We start from the raw sequence: 20,219 nt of genomic DNA, 5'->3' as shown, positions 1-20,219 counted from the left end.
GCCTAGCAAAAGTTATCTCTGCTCGCAGTTTCACAGCTCTTTGGAAATTCTAGGGCAGGAGAAGTGAAACTGACCACAGTCTTATAAATTTCTCTCTTATTGCCTCTGTTCCCTACTTGAAGTGAGTCAGGCCTTTCCCTCTCATCCTCAGAGTGTCTTAAGTTGCTATTTGTCCTTACAGCAAAGTTTTTGACAAAAGGAGTCAGACCCTCCATTCATGGTGCAGCCTTTCTGGAGGCTCTTGGTTTGGTCTTGCCACCTGAGTGTTGTTTGCAGAAGTCGAGACTTGTGGTCTTTGTGTGGTATCCCCAGAATAGAGCTGAGCCCTTCGTGTCAGCTGTCGGTTGTGTGTGTTCCTTCACATACAATTGCCATGGGGTTCTTTTAGTCCTTAGAGATGAAATTCAAGTTAATTTTAGCAGCACTATAAATAACAAGTGCAGTGAAGAAGGAAATAGCGCCGAGTGGACATATATCTTTTTGGTTTTAACTGTCCCATTGAAACAGTTTGGCCACTTTATGATTCCTCGTGAGGTTGAGGCAGTAAGGTTAATTTGGCATGCATCTGTGCCCCTTCCTGTGTGCAGGTGTCCTGAGAATAATGTGAGGCCTAGCAGGCGTTCTTGGAGTCCTAGCTGAAGGGGGATTTGCGGTTGACGGTCCAGTCATGGGCCAGGGTGTTTGTTAAAGTTACATTCCATGGGTGCACTTTATACAGCCCAAGCTTAGGCAGTGACAGTTCCCATTAGGAGTCATATTTTGGTTTCTACCAAGACTGTTTGAATGGGGTAGCTAAACCATAAAGATACATGCTTACTCAGGTGTCGTTGCCTTCACTTCAACTGATATTTATAGTACTACTAACAGTAACGTGATTTTTTTTTTTTTTTTGGGGGGGGATGGTGTCTCGCTCTGTTGCCCAGGCTAGAGTGCAGTGGCACAATCTCGGCTTACTGCAAGCTCCGCCTCCCAGGTTCACGCCATTTTCCTGCCTCAGCCTCCCTTGTAGCTGGGACTTCAGGCGCCCACCACCACCACGCCTGGCTAATTTTTTGTATTTTTAGTAGAGACAGGGTTTCACCATGTTAGCCAGGATGGTCTCAATCTCCTGACCTCGTGATCTGCCTGCCTCAGCCTCCCAAAGTGTTGGGATTACAGGCGTGAGCCACCACGCCCAGCCAGTAACATGAATTTAAGATGCCTTCTCCACTGAATATCGTAGCACTAGACATGATGCTTCGCTTGAAGGTAATCTTTACGGTTCTTCTCTCAACAGCTTTGAAAAGTCCAGCCGCATTTCATGAGCAGAGAAGGAGCTTGGAGCGGGCCAGGGTAAGGTACCTTTTTCCCCCCTCAGAACTCCCAAAGAGCATTTTCAGAGCTCATTGCATTGCTGGCTATATTTCCATTTAGAGCTTTCCATAGAACTCTGAGGCCAGAGCCTGCTAGACTCTAGGGCCAGCCCTGGCCTCGTGGTTTTAAATGGAAAGCTCTGCTTCTCCTACTTCATCCCTTCTCTCATTTACCTCCCATGGTGATTATATGGAACATGATTGGAATGAGGTTTCTCTTTTTGTACATTTAAGGATATGGAATGATCACCCGATCCTCCTTCCCTGAATTTTGGAGTGCTTTGGAGACCACTGGTATTTCCCCATCTTTAATTCCACTTAACCTTTTGTAGATGTTGGGACACAAACATTAGCCAATGGAAAAGCTTCCCAAGTCCGGGGTTACACTGGCCACACCTCACAGGATGGGCATTCCAAGGGGCAGGAAACCTTCTTGGTCTCCATCTGCCCAGAGTAGGTGGTATCCACTTGACTCTTGTGGAAAGCAGAAACTGGCCCACACTCCAAGCCCAAGTTTTCTGCCGCAGCACCTTACTTGCGTCCCCATCCCAACTCTGTTTCAGTTCCCCAGGGGCCCCTGAGGAATATTCTGCTGCCCAGTGTGGGTAGAGATGGGGAAGTCACCAGAACTTGCTTCCCCCTCACACTCCCTTTACTTTTTCCTTTCACATAAAATCATGGGAAGATAATCCCCCTAGACAGATCATAGGCTGCATCTCCTTAAGACCCACGGCTATTTTATTTTACTTTATTTTTTGAGACTGAGTCTCACTCTCAGTCTGGAGTGCAGTGGCGTGATCTCAGTTCACCGCAGCCTCCGCCTACCAGATTCAAGCGATTCTCCTGCCTCAGCCTCCCAAGTAACTGGAACTACAGGCTCCCACCACCACGCCTGGGTAATTTTTGTATTTTTAGTAGAGATGGGGTTTCACCATGTTGGCCAGCCTGGTCTCAAACTCTTGGCCTCAAGTGATCTGCCTGCCTTGCCCTCCCAAAGTCCTGGGATTACAGGCATGAGCCACCACACCCAGCCTCACAGCTATTTTAGAGTCTCAGAAATATTTACCTCCAAGACTTTTTTTTTTTTTTTAAACTTTCTTTCATTCCCCTCTCCCCAGAAAATCATGATTAATTCTTAGAGTAAGTGGGAAGAATGAGGTCATGGGTCCTGGGAACCAAAGGAGTAACAAGCAGCAGTGGTTTAGTTTGCTGAGAGCACTGGAGAGTACAGTGTTGGGGGAAAGGATGGCGTTGCCTGTGCGCCTATTCAGTCAGAAGACTGGGCACCATTTACTTGACTGCTTCTCAAATAGGCAGGGACTAGTAGCGCTGATTAGAAGAGTCTGTTTTATTGAGCACCTTTATGTAAGAGGTTGTATCTGTTTCTTTTTTATCCTCACATCAACTCTTATGAATTAGGTGGTATTATCCTCATTTTATAGATGCAGCTAAGAGAAGTTAACTCACTTGTCCAGCCAATAAGTGGCAAAGCTGGGAGTCAAACCTTTGTCTGTGGATTCTAGATTTTTTTTGAGCAAAATGATTTTATTTCCTAACACATGGTAACCATAACGTTCAATTTGCTTACCATGCACATCTGTTCACAAATGACTTCCACATTACAATAACTACTTCCATATTTACACATGTACTAAAAATTATCTTAGTTGAGATATGAAACATGAATATATTGGATTGGTTATAGCAGAATTTGCTTTACTTAATTCTAAAAGCTTAAAGCTTTGAAAAGCTGCTACTTTTGCATCTCATACTTCCAGATGAATAAGACACAGCAATATCAGCTCGTATTCAAGAGAAGTTTCATTTCTTTTTCTGGTGTTGGAACCAGCTGCCCACATCTGTGCGTGCTACATAAGGCAGCTATACATGGTGGTGGGAAAGCATCCACAATGGCTTCAGCTATGTCAGGATCACACTTGAGGGGCTCTGAGATGCTGTTGTATTTACACAACTGATTGTTTTGTTTTTCTTTTTTTGTAATTTTAGAGGTGGGATTTTGCTATGTTGCCCAGGCTGAATTCCAACTCTTGGGCTTAAGCAATCCTTCTGCCTTTGACCTCCTGAATAGCTGGGATGTGTAGGCATCTACCACTGTACCTTGTCAAACTGATTTTGTTCCTTCAGTTTTCTTCGACACAAATGTGCTTCAGTGGTCATGAATGCCTTTAATGATATCAGTTGCAAAATCCGTATCTTTAAATTTGGCCCTGAAATTTCTCTGGTTTTCCATCAGAGACCTTATACCCTCTAAACCATTCCAGAGTAGCCTCTAGGTAGTCAGGTTTCAGCCATTTGACATAATTAATATGTTTACTATTTGTCACAAAGGATACAACTCAGGAACAGCCAGGTGGAAGAGATGTGTAGGTATGTGGGAAGGGACGAGGAGCTTTTGTGCTCTCTCCAGGTGAGTGTGTCACCCTCCTAGCACCTCCATGCCTTTAACAAACCAGAAGCTCCTCCATATATTTTCTTAATCAGTACTATATTCTACCTCAGTCATGGCCACTGGTCAGAGCTTCAGATGGCTTAGAGAATAAGTCTTCCAGTGTCATCTGTGAAGACTTGCGGCACCTGCTCTACCAATCTCTGCTGCAGCTGAGGCAGTACTTCTGCCCACTGCACGTGGGGTGATAGAGCCAGAGCCCACAGTCACTTTAAACCATCTCCTGGATTGCTCAGCCTCCCCTGGGCTGGCACAGAGCTGCCCAGCCAGAACAACAAGGCAGCAGATGGCTAGGTGAGGACAAGTCTTTTTTTTTTTTCTTTTTCTTCATTTTTTTCCAGTCTTTACCTTTACTATATATAATGTCCTCCGAGGCTTCATTGCCTAGTGTCCTTTGGCTTGTCTTATCCTATGCTGGTCTTGATCCACTAATGTTCTGTGGTTTGAAAATGTTGGTGCAGAGGTTAAGAGCACAGACTCTATAGAGTCAGGTCCAGGGGAATATATATATTATAATTAGCCCCGTTTGGTGGGATGGCTCTGTGACTGTTGAGGGACTGGTTTAGTTTGCCCAGAGTCTCATAAATGCAGAAATTAGGACATTGGACTTTGAGGAACTAGAGCTTTGCTACCATGTGTCAAAATTAGTATTCCATTTGGCAGCCATTCAAAATGAATGGAAAATGCCCATGAGATCATGCAGTGTTACAGTTTTTTGGGGTTTTTTTTGGCTTTTGGTTTTTTTTTGTTTTTTGAGACGGAGTTTGGCTCTTGTTGCCCAGGCTGGAGTGCAGTGGCGCAGTCTTGGCTCACTGCAGCCTCCACCTCATGAGTTCAAGTGATTCTCCTGCTTCAGCCTCCCAAGTAGCTGGGATTACAGGCGCCAGCCACCACATCTGGCTAATTTTTGTATTTTTAGTAGAGACAGGGTTTCACCACATTGGCCAGGCTGGTCTCAAACTCCTGACCTCAGGTGATCCACCCACCTTGGCCTCCCAAAGTGCTGGGATTACAGGCTTGAGCCACCGTGCCTGGCCCAATGTTACATTTCTTAAAGCAGGATATAAAATCATATTCAGTGTGATTACAGCGCTGCAAAGTTAAGCCTATTTTCTGCATGGAAGAATAACTAGAAACAGATATCCCAGAATACTAAGAGTGGCTGATTAAAGTTTATTTTATTTTATTTTTCTTTCTAGTTTTCTAAATGTTCTTTGCTGGACATATATTACTTTTATGGTAGTAGAAGTAATAGTTTTTTAATAGATATATTGTCAGTCCAGCCTCAGAGACACAGATGGTCTTGAAGGATGGTGCCCTTCCTTGGCAGGTGCAGTTGGATTTTGGTGTGCTCTCCCCAGGCCTCCTCTTGCCTCTGAACCCTGCAGTCACCAAGTTAAGGTTGTGGGAACTGCAGAGGTGGTCAGCAGCTACCACGGCCAAGGCTGCTGTTGTGATCCATGCCATAAGCCTGTGACCTGGATTTGAGAGTTTCTTGGTGTGTTTTTTCTGTAGACAGAGGACTATCTCAAACGGAAGATTCGTTCCCGGCCGGAGAGATCGGAGTTGGTCAGGATGCACATTTTGGAAGGTGTGGAGATTGGAATTGCTTTTCCATCTAGATCCAGTTCTCACTGTGTGTACTCACTACTGCACTACCCATTTCCTTCCTGCCTCTTTCTTCTCCCATTTCTGTTGGCAGTGGGTAAGCCAGAGCCTTAACACCGTACGACAGCTGTGCCATGGTAGCTGCCACTGGTCTGAGGGACTCTCAAAAAGCACAGTCACATGCTGTTAGTTTGGCTTGGCCTCTTCTCCAGGGTCTCACCATCCCTTGGTGTGAGATCGCTTCTCTCTGCCAAAATCTGTTTTGTTTTGTTTAAGACACAGTCTGACTCTGTCATTGTGATTGTAGGCACAAGCCTCCATGCCTGATCTAAAATCTCTTTTTAAAATACACTTACTTACTTTTTTATATTCATTCATTCAGTCAGTCATTCACTTGGCATTCACTTGAGTGTCTGTGATATACCGTGCTCCACCCAATATTATTCTAGATGTACCCACCTGGCCCCAGCTGCACATGTCTTTCCCTTTTTTTTTTCTTCCCCCGCTTTTTTTTTTTTTTTTTTTTTGTGATGGAGTCTTGCTCTGCTGCTCAGGCTGGAGTGCAGTAGTGTGATCATGGCTCACTGCAACCTCTTATCTTCCAGGTTCAAGCGATTCTCCTGCCTCAGCCTCTCGAATAGCTGGGATTACAGACGAGCACCACCACACCCAGCTAATATTTTATATTTTTAGTAGAGATGGGGTTTCACCATGTTGGCCAGGCTGGTCTCGAACTCCTGACCTCAGGTGATCCACCCACCTCGGCCTCCCAAAGTGCTGTGGTTACAGATGTGAGCCACTGCGTATAGCTGTCTTTCCACATTTTTAGTGAAGAAAAGGTTTTGGCTCCTGGAAGCAGCATAAATATATTTACTTATTGTTTGTCTAGTGTTTTTTTTTTTTTTTTTTTTTTTTTTGGAGACGGAGTCTTGCTGTGTCACCAGGCTGGTGTGCAGTGGCACAGTCTCGGCTCACTGCAGCCTCCACCTCCTGGGCTCAAGCAATTCTCCTGTCTCAGCCTTCCGAGTAGCTGGGACTACAGGCACATGCCACCACGCCTGGCTAATTTTTGTATTTTTAGTACAGACAGAGTTTCACCATATTGATCAGGCTGGTCTCGAACTCCTGACCTCAGGTGATCCACATACCTTGGCCTCCCAAAGTGCTGGGATTACAAGCGTGAGCCACCACGCCCAGCCGTTTGTCTAGTTTTGAGCTGTTTTTGGGGCTGGAAGAGAACTTTTCTAGTCTGAGTCTCAAATTTTGCAGACAAAGGCACTAAAAACCAGAACAGAGATGTGAATTGCCTCAGTAACACAGCAAGTTTGAGGGAGAGTGGAGACCATTCTGTCATCTGTTGCTGCTTCCATTCTGTAGCTCCACCTCAGAAAGTCTTCTGGGCTTGCCTCTGCCTGGTTATAATTGTGTGTGACTGTGCACTGCCTGGTCACAGTGGGAACCCCTTCTCTTGTCTTTGTGAAACTTCAAGACAGGCCACTCTTCTCTGCTTGGAATATGCTTACCGTTCTGACAGTCACTCCTCTTGCCCAGGAGGAAGGAGAGCTGCTCTGGAGTTCCCGGGGCAGAACCACGTCCACTCATATATCTTCCTGCACCCCTTTCTCTCTCATGGGCAGAGACCTCGGCTGAGCCATCCCTCCAGGCCAAGCAGCTGAAGCTGAAGAGAGCCAGACTAGCCGATGACCTCAATGAGAAGATTGCACAGAGGCCTGGCCCCATGGAACTGGTGGAGAAGAACATCCTTCCTGTTGAGTCCAGCCTGAAGGAAGCCATCATTGGTGAGGAGGACCCAGCCACCCTGTGTGAGAGGCAGCTGAGATGCAGGAGGGGAGGGAGTGCCAGGCTGAAGCAGAATTGGGCTGAGGCTCTTGACTTCTTAATCTTTGACTTCCTGCTTAGCCTTGGGAGAACCAAGGCACAGAGTTTGAGAGCCTCATGCACAGGTTGTATGAACTTGGGATAGTGCCTGTTGCTTTAAGCAACAGGGACATACAACAATAAATAATAACAGAGGCCTTGCTCTGTTCACTTTCCATCTTTGTAAACTCGGGTTGCTTCCTCTTTCACAGAGTAGATAGATGTCAGGATCAGTGTGTGTGAACATGTGGAGATGCCAGCAATTAGAAATCTGTGTCATACTCTTTATTAGTGAAGTCTCTTCTTGGAGACTGGCCCTTTCCACGGATATTTCACTCAACAAATACTGATGGACCCAAACAGTGTGCTAGGTGCTAAGGCCACAGCCCCACAGGGCAGACCAAGTTCCTGTGTCCTTATGGAGCTCACACCTAGGAGCAGGTAACAGGCAGGTGAATAGGCAGGATAGAGAAGCTGTGCTGGAGGGAGCACAGGGTACTTTGGAAACACAGAGGAGGGTCACCCAACCTGGTTGCATCAGGAAGGGTGCAGCTGTCAGAGGAGGTGACAGCCAAGCCTGGGGCTGAAGGATGAGTAGGAATTCATGAAAGCGTGTGGGAGAGGGTGGGACGAGGGAGGAGAGGACGGTGCTCCAGGCAGGGAGAACAACCCTAGGACCTGATGAGAAGGCACTGGAAGGGAGGGTGTCAAGATGAGAGGTGGGAGGCCAGGTCCTCAGTGATTTGGTAGTCTGAGGCGGGAGGATCACTTGAGCCCAGGAGTTTGAGACCAGCCTGGGCAACATGCAACATAGGGAGACTCATCTCTACAAAAAAAAATCAAAAAATTAGCTGGCTGTGGTAACACACACCTGTAATCCCAGCTGCTCAGGAGGCTGAGGTGGGAAGATCGCTTGCGTCCAAGAGTTCAAGGCCGTAGTGAGCTATGATTGTGCCACTGCACTCTAGCCTGGGTGATAGAGTGAGACCCTGTCTCAAAAACAAAAACGAGGTGGGAGCAGTAAGCACAGTTCAGGACGTGCAGGGCCTCTTGGCACACTTGGGAGTTTGGACTTGATTCCTTTAGTGTAAAAGGGAAAAAGCCGTTTTTCTCTGTATTTACACTCAATACAGAATACTTCTGGTGTTGGTATTCTGGCATGGTATTACCCCACATACCAAGCAGTTCTCCAGTGGACACCAGCTGGGTGTCCTCCATTTCTTTTCAGATGCCATCTACCTGCAGATAGCGTCTGATCCCACAGGTTGAGGACTCAGTCCCACAAGACTTAGCCCCACTTCCCATGCTGGTCCCAAGCCCCAGATTATTTTACATTTGCTTTTAACGAACTAGCTATAGATTGGGGTTCCCATACCCTCTCCTTGGGCTTGATAATTTGCTAGGATGGCTCACAGAACCTGGGGAAACACTTCACTTAACATTTGCTGGCTTATTGTAAAGGATGCAGAGGAACAGTCAGAGGGAGGGACGGATGGCACAGTGTCGTGGGGTGCCGGGGGAGTGGTGGTATTGGAACTTCCCTGCCCTCTCCTGGCCTTCACCCTCCCAGTAGCTAGAGAAACTCATCAAATCCTGTTATCCAAGAGTTTTTATAGAGCTTGATCTCAGAGCCCCCACTCCATGTCCTACATACCCACCCCCACTTTCCTGGAGGTTGGTGGATGGCGCTGATATTTCCAGTCCTCTAATCCTCTAATCACTTGGTGTCTCTGGTGACTGGCCCAATCCTTAGTCTCTCCCAGATTATCACATTAGCATAAGCTCAGGTGTTGTGGAAAGGGGCTTGTTATACATAACTGAAGATACTTCTGACCTTAAGGAAATTCCAAGGGTTTTAGCTGCTCTGTGATGAGAACTGGGGGACAAAAACCAAATATATTTATTATCCTACTCTTAGATTTTGGTGATAATTGGTACAGACATGTCTCCTTCGCTGCGGTGGGCCCAAGATCCGATCCCTGACAAGACAGCACCTGCCTGCCCCTCCTGAGGCAGCTGTGCCTTCAGAGAAAGAGGCTCAGGGTTTCCTCTAACATGAGTTTTAGTTTTGGGCAGAGGGGAAACACTGCAGCAGACCCCCAACGCATGCTGAATTAGGCTTTGGGCCCTGATTAGAGGTGACTGGCAGTTTCTAGGGCCTCCTCTGCATTGTAGCCACCCTACTGGAGGCTGGCCCACACTGGGCCTGGAGGAGCCCTTTCCCCATGTTGATACAGTAGCTCTTATAATTCACAGATTTTCCCTGGCGTTCATCCTGCCTCATCTCAGTGGTTTCCTCCATGTATTCCTCAGCAGCCCCTAGTTATAGGCCAGTGTAGGGGCCAAGCCAGTTCTGGATGCTGCAGCCAGCCACAGTCTGATAAATGTGTGCTGAGACTCAGCAGTGTGCCAGGCCGTGTGAAGTCCTGATGTCACAAAGATGAATAAAATATGACTTGTGCGCTAAAAGAATTCACGTAGGTCTGATGTGAGAAGACTAATGTATAAACAACTGATTTCTGAGTCTGGTTCCCAGTCAGATGCCAGTGCTGCCTGGTAGGAAGGCCATGGCCCTGTGACATTGTCTCTGAGTCACCTGCCTTGTGCGACTGCTTGCAGGATCACACACGATGATGGATGATCCTTGGCACCTAGAGAGACTCACACAATGGTTGCTGCTGTTGTCAGCAATAACACTCATTCTAGACCAGCTGGCAGCTGCTGTAATGTACAGTGTAACAATGGATATGTGTGTGTCAGTGCTGTGGGAGCTCAGCAGAGGGACTTCTCTCAGGGATGGGGACAGGTGTTGGTGGCCAGGGAAGTACCCACACCATAGCACGTCTGGGGGCAGCTTGGAGGCTGGGTCAGAGTTTGCCAAGTGGAAAAGGTGCAGAGGTACAAGAGGGAACAGCATGGGCAGTGGCTTGGAGGCCTGGCTGAACACAGCTTGTTTGTTTGAGGAATTTGGCAATGGGGTGATTGTTGGGGACTTTAAGGAGCACAGAGCATCTGCCAGCAAAAACCAGATTGTACAGTTGAGTAGGAGAGAAGGAGGTGGTGATGGCAAATGTAGCTCATTTGGTCAATAGTTCTGTGGAGAAGGAAAGCAGAGGCAGGTGCTGGCTTAAGGAGGGATTTTCAGGCTGGATGCAATGGAGCAGGTTTTTGGGCTGAGAGGAAAGAGTCAAGGAGATGAGAGGATGGGCACCTTCAGAGGAAGAGGAGGGAGGAGGACGAGGAAATGGAACCCTGGCTGAGGTGGAGGTTTGGCTCAGATAGGAGAGGCAAAGCTGGGAAGGAAGTTTGGCTCAGATGAGTGGGAAGGAAGCGGGCAGTGGGAGAAGGGGGAGCGGACCGTTCTGAGGCCTGAGAAAAGGGCTGATGGGGGTTGGGGTCTTCCCCACACATCTAAGCTCCCCATCCCACCCTTCCTCCAGGCCCCTCAGTTATCGTCAAGGTTCACTTTAAGTCCTGTCCTCCAGGAAGACTTCTCTGAGTCTCTCCTCAGTGTGCCCTTAGCTTCTGTGTTTTCTCTCTAGCAGAGCATTCACTGGGCTCCAAGGCAACTGGACCATAAACTCCTGGAGGGCAGGGACCCCATCTTTGTTCCCAGGATGTGACTGTGAGTGGAGAGAGAAATAGTCTGTAGTGACCCTGGCCTGTACCAGCCCTGGGTTTTCCACAGTACGGCCAGCAGCTTCCTTGGGTTGGACTAATCTGGGGGAAGCTACAGTTCCTCCACCCTTGCTCACCGTTGTCAGTACTGGCTGCCATGGGGCTGCTGTCCCAAATCAGATGCCGTTGCTGGGAGTAGGAGATTGTGGGGGAAATCTAGCCATGTGTCTGGCATGAAGTACACATGGTCAGCAAGCCCTGTTCTGTGTGTTGCATACTTGCCCCTGCTGGGACAGATGAGGGGACAGAGGAGCAAGCCACCACCACAGTCGCCAGTAAGGAAGAAGCTCAGATGCATCCTTCCCAGGTCCTGAGGGAGGAGAGAGCCTCAGGTCCTGGCCCTGGCCCTGGAGGGCAAGAGCTCCTAGGAGAGCCACTGCAAGGACAAACCCAGCCTGAGCCGTTGCACTTTGTTCCTCTTCCTTATCTGGGGTCTTCCCACACAGCATACTTCCCCAGGCTTGGGCGGCAGCTCACCCCTGCCTTCACCACTGCCTCAGTTCCTTCTGTATGGACGGCAGATCAGCTCAGAACCTGCCACCCCCACCTCTTCCCATGACAGTGTTGAGCCGGTGGCTCTGACAGTGACTCTTGAAATAGCCTCCTTGCCTCTGTTCCCATCTTTCCTTCCCACTGGGACCCCATGGAACAGAAGCTCTGTGCTACGCCCTCCTCCCCGGCCTCTGCTTCCCAGTTGGCCTCAGAAGGACTTGCATTCACAGTCATCCAGAGCTTGGCAGTGGGTCAGGCCAGGCAGTGACAGCCAGTAGGATGTTTTCTTCTGGTGCCCCACCTGCCCAGGTGTTGGGTCTCTGTGAGCCACTGGCCTCTAGAGGAGGTCACCACACCACCTCCATTTCACCTGTGCAGGCAAACATCCCCTTTCTGGGATACCCTCCATCTGAAGCCCAGAGCCAGGCTCCTTAGTCTGTTCCTGGCCTCTGGGGAATTCAGCTACACTCACAGGGCTGTTACCCAGGCTCTTCTGGTCCCTCGTTAGCTGGTTCAGAGCCCTCACTGCACCATCTGTAAGCATCATGGGGGAAGAAGAGAGTTTTGTGCAGTGTGGGATGAAGATACAGAGTACCTTTAACAATAGGGAGACGGTTGAGGTAGAAAGGTAGCCCGGGTCTCCCAGGGAGGAGCAAGGCAGGGAGGGACAACTTGACATTGAAGACTAAACATAGTATAGAGTTACAAGCAAGAGGCTAAAGGAGGCGTTTGCTCGGCCCATGAGGTCACTCTGATAGCCTAGGAGGCCTTTCTGGCCTCTCTTGCAGGGTCATGATGATGACCAGAGCTTTTTTGGACCAAGAAAGCAGATTGGCTGCTAGTCTCCTCGGCTTGCCTGCCTCACGGGGCATGTGGGCTGTGGGCCAGGCACTCTGCCTGTGGCCTGCGAGCCAGGCCTGTCCCTGCTCACCTGTTCCCTGGGCTGGAAGTGGAATCTCACACCAGCTTTGGGTTTCAGTGGGCCAGGTGAACTATCCCAAAGTAGCAGACAGCTCTTCCTTCGATGAGGACAGCAGCGATGCCTTATCCCCCGAGCAGCCTGCCAGCCATGAGTCCCAGGGTTCTGTGCCGTCACCCCTGGAGGCCCGAGTCAGCGAACCACTGCCCAGTGCCACCTCTGCATCCCCCACCCAGGTGAGTGTGTGCTTCCAGATGCTTCCCCAGCTCCAAGGTGCTAGGGCTGCGCAGAGTAAGGTCTCTCTCCTGGGCCACGGGATGCCTCCTGCTCTGGCACAGGGAAGCCAGGGGGATGCTACCCTAGTTGCTTAGGTGCTGGCTGCTTGAGCTCCCCGGTGGTGGGAGATGTGGGCAGCGGCCCCTCTCCAGCAGCCAGAGGTCAGGTGGAGGACGACGCTGGCCACGGCTGCCTTGCAGTGGGATTGCAAACGTCACTGGCCCAGTCTGTATTCATTTATTTGGAGCAGCCTGTTTTTCTTCAGTATATTCAGTTCTGTGACCTTTTCATTGCCTTCTCTCTTTCCTAGCTCCTCCTTGCTCCTGCCACCCTGGGGGTTGCTCTTCTCCTCCTCCGGTCTCTGCCCACCATTTGCCCTCTGACAATGGTGGCGTCTGAGGACCCTGTGTAGGGTCAGGGCAGGCTGGGCACACCCTACCTGGAGGTGGCCATGTCCTCACTTCCCTTTTTCCCTCTCAGGTTGTGTCTCAACTTCCGACGGGCCGGGATTCCAGAGAAATGCTTTTCCTGGCAGAGCAGCCTCCTCTGCCTCCCCCACCTCTGCTGCCTCCCAGCCTCACCAATGGAACCACTGTCCCCACTGCCAAGTCCACCCCCACACTCATTAAGGTACATTTCTGCCAGTGATTGTACCCTCCCCTTCCCTGTGCCCTTTGGAGTCCTGCTGTGACTTCATTCCAGCTGTGGGGACAGCTGTAGAGGGTGTGGTGCGTGTCTTCTCCCATTGGTCTGGGAGTTTCTTCCCGTTCTGTCTGCTGTCCATCATGACACTGGCTGTTGCAATCATAGCCACCAATTATTCATGGCTATGGGCTGGCCCTGGGCATTCCAGGTCCTCATTCCTGCTCTCATCCATGAAGTCATTCCCACACATTATGTCTTGTTCACTCAACAACTCCGCAAGGCAGAAATAGAGCCCTGTGCTACAAGAGAGGAGCTGAGAAGTGAAGTGACGTGGCCAGAGTCATGCAGGAGGTGCCACTGAGTGGTGTTCTCCTCCTTCAAGGCCTGGCCTGAAATGCCTGCAGGAGGCGGGGGTTACCACTGTCGGTGTGGGGGACTCTGTGCTGGGCATTGCTGGCCTCATGGACTGAGGTGTCTACTGTTAAATTCAGCTGCACCAAGAGCTCATGCAGGGTCCTCCCTGCTCCACAGAGCTGCCTGGCCACCAGGATCTCACCAGGATCTCGGGGACCCCAGCCCCACACCTCTGCCTGGCCCACGCCTCCCTGACTTGCTCCACCTGCACCCTTTGTGCTCTGTCCTTTCTTATTCCCCAGGCTCTCTCCTCACACAGACCCTGTGCCTGTCTTGGCAACCCCTGGCCATCTGAGCCTCAGGAGAGGCTGACAGTCTGCAGCCTGGGCTGTCTGGTGCTCGTGCTCTGGCCTTAGTAGGCCCCACTAGCTCTGGGAGCTGCCCGCCCTTCTTGTGGCACTCCCTGGGTCTGTCCCATGGTGACATCCCCAGTCCCGCCTCTGCACATGACCCTGTCATCTCTGCTGCCTCTTGCTTCCTCCATGTCAGAAAGTCACTGTGGCTTCCTGAATGTCAGCCTCCTCTTTCAGGCCTTGGGAGCAGTGAGTGGCCTCTCCTCCCAGCCTACCCCTGCTTTCAGCACTGCCTGCCCGGGTGCTGCCTCCTCAGTTAGTGCCTGTCCTGCACCTGCATTCTCTTCTCACTGTCAGCAGGTGTCCCTGCTTTTCCCCCAGAGTTCCTCCAATGTGCTTCTGGTCACACTCCTGTTGCCTTCCTTTGCCTACCACGTTTGGAAGAAGAGTCTGTGTATTTTGTCTACACATCTCTTCAGTCACCTCACCAGTGTACTGAAACATTATCTTCAGGGGCCTCAATCCAAGTCCCATCCCCACCACTGTGCTCCTGGCCCAGCTGTTGGGGTTCCCTCTCCTTGGTTGTGCTTTCCCTGCCTCCCTTCCTCCTCCCTTTAATTGGGGGTGCTCCTTAGGTTCTGCCCTCTGCCTCCTCTCTGCCTCTGCCTGTACTTCTTCCTGCTCCCCAGCCTGTGCTCACAGGCTCTCTGCGGCTCTGTTCCCTTCTTCTGGGGCAATCCTGGCCCCATAGCCCCGGCAGCCCTGCCCTTTCTCCATCCTTCCCATGCTCCCAGCAAAACCAGAACCTCTTCTGTGATCACTTCTCACCTGCCACATGTTCACTTTGTCTGTTCTTCCACTAGTGGGTCACCTGCCCAAACCTTCCTTTCAGTCCTCATTGCCACAAGGTCTAGACACCACCTGTTCCTACATCCAGCCTTGTACGCTTCTGTCTGCCATTCTCTGCTCAAAACTTCTCGGCTCTCCGTGGTCTCTCTCTGGCACTCGCTTGCTAACTCACCTCGTCCAACTGCGCCCTTCCTTGCTCCAAGAACAGACCTCCCATATATCACCTACTGGCCCTTCTTGGTCAGTTTGGGTCTTCTGACTCTCCTGGCCCAGTGGCTGTGCCAGCCGGAGGTCTTTGGGGGCATGAATAGGAGCTTTTGGAGTCCTGTGTTAGAACAAGAACAAGATCACATTGTGACTTTGGGCAAGTGACTTCTTTGAGCCCGTTCACCATTTTCAAGTAGACACGACAGTTCCTACCTGGCAGAATTCCGCCCAGCCCCAAAAAGAGCAAGAGAAGAGCAAGCAGCATTCTGGAGAGGCTTGCGTGGCCCCGTCTTTGGAAGGTGCCTGGTCTGGCGCAGCCCGAGCTCCATCAGTCAGCTGGGTTTTACCTCCTTATGTTCACCCTGCTTGGGGTCATGGTGATGTCTGTGCTTGAGCTAGAAGCTTTTAAGTCGGGAGTCAGGCACAGCCCTCTTTGTCACTCCAGCCCCTTTCCTGGCACATTTCTGGGCACATTTCTGCTTTTCACGGGGTGTACGGTCCCACAGGGAAGAGTGGAAATGGGCAAAGTGTGGATGGGGATGTCTTCTTGGAAGCCACACAGGTGTGGGGAGAGTTGCCAGCCCCACCCCGAGAAGCCTGAGGCTGCCCCTGAATGGCACCCTGTCTCCTGTGCCCTCAGCAAAGCCAACCCAAGTCTGCCAGTGAGAAGTCACAGCGCAGCAAGAAGGCCAAGGAGCTGAAGCCAAAGGTGAAGAAGCTCAAGTACCACCAGTACATCCCCCCGGACCAGAAGCAGGACAGGGGGGCACCCCCCATGGACTCATCCTACGCCAAGATCCTGCAGCAGCAGCAGCTCTTCCTCCAGCTGCAGATCCTCAACCAGCAGCAGCAGCAGCACCACAACTACCAGGCCATCCTGCCTGCCCCGCCAAAGTAGGCACCCGCTCCTCACTGCCTGCCCCTGCCCTCCCCGAGCCACCCTGAGCCAGGCAGGTGCCAGGTCTGGTGGGGGTGAACCTCACGTCTTTAAGGACCCACTGGTCTGGATGCTACAGAGTGGTCTGCAGGCAGGGCCACCCTAGCCTTTGCTGGGCCCTTGCCCCATGCCCATCTGTACCCAACCCTGCTGCCCAGGCTTGGGCTGCCACCTGCAGAGGCCACGGGCGAAGCTGCATGGGGCTAATTTCTGCCTTTTCTTCCCAGGTCAGCAGGCGAGGCCCTGGGAAGCAGCGGGACCCCCCCAGTACGCAGCCTCTCCACTACCAATAGCAGCTCCAGCTCGGGCGCCCCTGGGCCCTGTGGGCTGGCACGTCAGAACAGCACCTCACTGACTGGCAAGCCCGGAGCCCTGCCGGCCAACCTGGACGACATGAAGGTACATGGCCACTGGAAAACTTGAGCCACTGCCAGCCTGGCCCTTCCCACAGGGGTTGTCTGGGTGCTGGTTTTTAGGCAGGGAAGGCAGCCAGCCTAGGACCCACCGTCATGGAAAGCAGGGCAGGGCTTCAGGCTCTGGTCCCCATCAGACAGGGCACCTTGGACACAGCTCTGAGGCTGCCTGGAGGTGGTCATGGTGAATGACACCAGCTTCCTCGTGGTGGTTCCTGTTGTTGGCAGCACAGCCAGCATCTGTCCAGGCAGTCGCATGTCTCTTATCTTCCTCGACTTACGTGGTGCATGCAGTGTGAGAAGTGGGGATTGGTGCCCCTTTGAGGATGGTCAAGCTGAGGCAGTGACAGGAGGAGCTTGTCCACAGTCGCAGACCTGGTCAGTGTAGACAGGACTGTCCAGTAGCAACCCTGCCCGCATTTTCCCCTTTGCCGGTTAATGCAGAGCTCACTCTGCCGTTCAGGTGCAGTGTCTGCCTGGGAAGAGAGCGGCCTGTGATCAGGGCCACAGACTTGGCTTCCATCCTAGGGCCTTGGAGAGGAGTGGGTCATGCCCAGTGCCTTGCGTGTTTTCTCTGCCCCATCAGAAGGTGGATTGGACCAAGCTCTCCCTTGAGAACTTGTTCTCTGAACCAGGCTGGGCCCTACTTTCATGAGCTCAGTTTTCTCTTTGCAAAATACAGTCTGTTCCATTGAATATTTATTGAGCCCATGCACCATGCTGGGGGCTGGGGGCTGGGGACAGCTGTGGGCACCATGTACCAGCCCCCGTTGCCTGCATAGGTGGGGAGCATTTTAACCAGACCCCTGCTAGAGTGAGAACAATGAAAGAGAGGATGCTGTTGGCTCAGGTGGTGGGGGGCATTGCGCCCTCCAGGCTGCTGGAGGATTAGGGTAGTTGATGCATCTGAAGTGGCCCATGGGGCCCAGACTGCCCTTCTGCGTGGACCCAGTGCCCTGTGTCCAGCTGCCTCTGGCCTCCCTGACTCTTGACTGCCTTGCAGGTGGCAGAGCTGAAGCAGGAGCTGAAGTTGCGATCACTGCCTGTCTCAGGCACCAAAACTGAGCTGATTGAGCGCCTTCGAGCCTATCAAGACCAAATCAGCCCTGTCCCAGGAGCCCCCAAGGCCCCTGCCACCACCTCTATCCTGCACAAGGCTGGCGAGGTGGTGGTAGCCTTCCCAGCGGCCCGGCTGAGCACGGGGCCAGCCCTGGTGGCAGCAGGCCTGGCTCCAACTGAGGTGGTGGTGGCCACGGTGACCAGCAATGGAGTGGTGAAGTTTGGCAGCACGGGCTCCACACCCCCCGTGTCTCCCACCCCCTCAGAGCGCTCACTGCTCAGCACGGGCGATGAAAACTCCACCCCCGGGGACACCTTTGGTGAGATGGTGACGTCACCTCTGACGCAGCTGACCCTGCAGGCCTCGCCACTGCAGATCCTCGTGAAGGAGGAGGGCCCCCGGGCCGGGTCCTGTTGCCTGAGCCCTGGGGGGCGGGCGGAGCTAGAGGGGCTCGACAAGGACCAGATGCTGCAGGAGAAAGACAAGCAGATCGAGGCGCTGACGCGCATGCTCCGGCAGAAGCAGCAGCTGGTGGAGCGGCTCAAGCTGCAGCTGGAGCAGGAGAAGCGAGCCCAGCAGCCCGCCCCCGCCCCCGCCCCCCTCGGCACCCCCGTGAAGCAGGAGAACAGCTTCTCCAGCTGCCAGCTGAGCCGACAGCCCCTGGGCCCCGCTCACCCATTCAACCCCAGCCTGGCGGCCCCAGCCACCAACCACATAGACCCTTGTGCTGTGGCCCCGGGGCCCCCGTCCGTGGTGGTGAAGCAGGAAGCCTTGCAGCCTGAGCCCGAGCCGGTCCCCGCCCCGCAGTTGCTTCTGGGGCCTCAGGGCCCCGGCCTCATCAAGGGGGTTGCACCTCCCACCCTCATCACTGACTCCACAGGGACCCACCTTGTCCTCACCGTGACCAATAAGAATGCAGACAGCCCTGGCCTGTCCAGTGGGAGCCCCCAGCAGGTACCTGGGTATGGGAGGAACCGGGCAGGGCCCAGAGGAGGGTGGGAAGAGCGTCTCGCTACAGCCCTCTTGGGCCAGGGGCCCCCTCGTGCTGGACATTTTGTGTTTGCTTCATTTAATCTTCCTTCACCAGGGGGGTACTGAGACTTAGGAAAGTTAAGGGACCTGCCTCAGACCCCCTAGCTGTAGGGCGGAGCCATTGGTGAGCTCCCCACCTCTCTGGCTGTTGAGACTAGAACATTTCGGCACCTCAGCAGCAGGACTCCTGAGCAGCCCGTACCCAGGCTGGGCCTGCCCTAGTGCTGCTCTGTGGGGAGTGGCCAGTGAAGGTCAGAGGTAGCCTGCCCTGGGGAGAGGCTGTGGGGTTCTCTGGCCAGGATCCAGCTCAGGGTCCTCTCCTCAGAGAGGCTAGCTGTCCCCACCAAGGTGTCAGCAGCGGAAAGCTCCCTCAGCAGACCCTCTCTCAGCCCAGGCCACAGGTGAGGCTGCCCTAAGGCTTTATGTAGCCTCGTGGTCCTGCAGAACTTGGGGGTAGAGAAGACAGTGACAGGAACAGGTACCTCAGGATAGGAGATAGGGGTCCCTGAGCAGCCCCAAGCAGAGAAAGAAGCTGCAGAAATCTCAGGGGGTGACCAGCCCAGCCCAGAGACCTCTCCCAAACCTCAAGGGGCCACGCACCCCCTGCAGGGTTGAGGGCCCCCCATCCTGTATTCCTTCCTACCTAGTGGCTTTCATGAAAGCTCCCTAAAAGCCAGTGCCTCCCATCTTCCCTCCTAGAGTGTGAGAGGCCCTGGCCCTATCCCCACCCCCAGCCCCCCACCCCCTACAAGGCAGGTCTGCACCCCCAGCCCCCTGGCCACTGGTCCTCTCCCTGCTCTCCTGTCCAGCCCTCGTCCCAGCCTGGCTCTCCAGCGCCTGCCCCCTCTGCCCAGATGGACCTGGAACACCCACTGCAGCCCCTCTTTGGGACCCCCACTTCTCTGCTGAAGAAGGAACCACCTGGCTATGAGGAAGCCATGAGCCAGCAGCCCAAACAGCAGGTGAGGAAGGCGGGCTAGGCCTGGCTAGTGTTGGCAGCTGCCCTAGGCTGCTGGGCTGAGGCTCCTACAGCCCCACCCGGAGGAATAGGGGGCAGGCGAAGCCCAGCTTCAGGGTCAGAGAGGCCTTGGGGAGTGGGTTGTTAGGGGACGGGCTCCAGGAGTCCGGGCACACCCATGGGTCCTGTGGATCTGGCTGCTTATTCTGGGGCAGAGGGAGGGGCCTCATTCATAGTTCAGGCTGGGAGCCCCCATTCAAGATTTTTATCTTTTTTTTTTTTTCCTTTGTCCCACAGGAAAATGGTTCCTCAAGCCAGCAGATGGACGACCTGTTTGACATTCTCATTCAGAGCGGAGGTAACCCCAGGTCCCCTGCTGCCTCCCTGACGGCCTTCTCTGTTCATAGGTGTCTCTAGCCCTGGGTTGGTTTGTTTTTATTGAATGCTTCCGTGCGTGACCAGTCTTGGGCAAGCACTGTGGATGCAGTGGTGGCTGTGAGCCCTCCCGTCTCCAAGGCCTGGGTGAGAGGACCAGGGAAGGTGCCGTCCTTCAGCTGGAAGCACTGCCCCAAGGCCCTCGCCTGCCAATGAACAGAAGAGACATTTGCCCTTGTGGAGCTCACAGTGCAGCCTGGGGAGGTGGACAACAAATATAAGAAATAAGCAGATCATATGGAAGATCCGAGAGGAGCCTTAGGACAAAAATGGAGGGGAGGGAGAGGTCTGGGGAGCCTGGTGGGG

General features: G+C 52.7%; 1 protein-coding gene across 4 annotated transcripts in view; it reads left to right on the top strand.

The window, feature by feature from the left end:
* Positions 1–20,219, top strand: part of MRTFA (myocardin related transcription factor A) — a 221,836-nt gene that overhangs the window by 195,239 nt on the left and 6,378 nt on the right. For all 4 annotated transcript variants that reach the window (XM_057300975.2, XM_034948324.3, XM_063603316.1 and 1 more), the window contains 10 exons: positions 1,277–1,332; positions 5,335–5,410; positions 7,065–7,226; positions 12,455–12,630; positions 13,151–13,300; positions 15,719–15,972; positions 16,243–16,414; positions 17,432–18,442; positions 19,330–19,482; positions 19,776–19,836. In XM_057300975.2, the coding sequence (XP_057156958.1) occupies positions 1,277–1,332; positions 5,335–5,410; positions 7,065–7,226; positions 12,455–12,630; positions 13,151–13,300; positions 15,719–15,972; positions 16,243–16,414; positions 17,432–18,442; positions 19,330–19,482; positions 19,776–19,836 (2,271 nt within the window). The remainder of the gene's footprint in view (positions 1–1,276; positions 1,333–5,334; positions 5,411–7,064; positions 7,227–12,454; positions 12,631–13,150; positions 13,301–15,718; positions 15,973–16,242; positions 16,415–17,431; positions 18,443–19,329; positions 19,483–19,775; positions 19,837–20,219) is intronic.

The sequence above is a fragment of the Pan paniscus genome, chromosome 23, assembly GCF_029289425.2.
Source record: "Pan paniscus chromosome 23, NHGRI_mPanPan1-v2.0_pri, whole genome shotgun sequence".
Lineage (NCBI taxonomy): Eukaryota > Metazoa > Chordata > Mammalia > Primates > Hominidae > Pan > Pan paniscus.
Note: the sequence above shows the minus strand (reverse complement) of the source record. Positions and strands in the feature narration are given on the sequence as shown.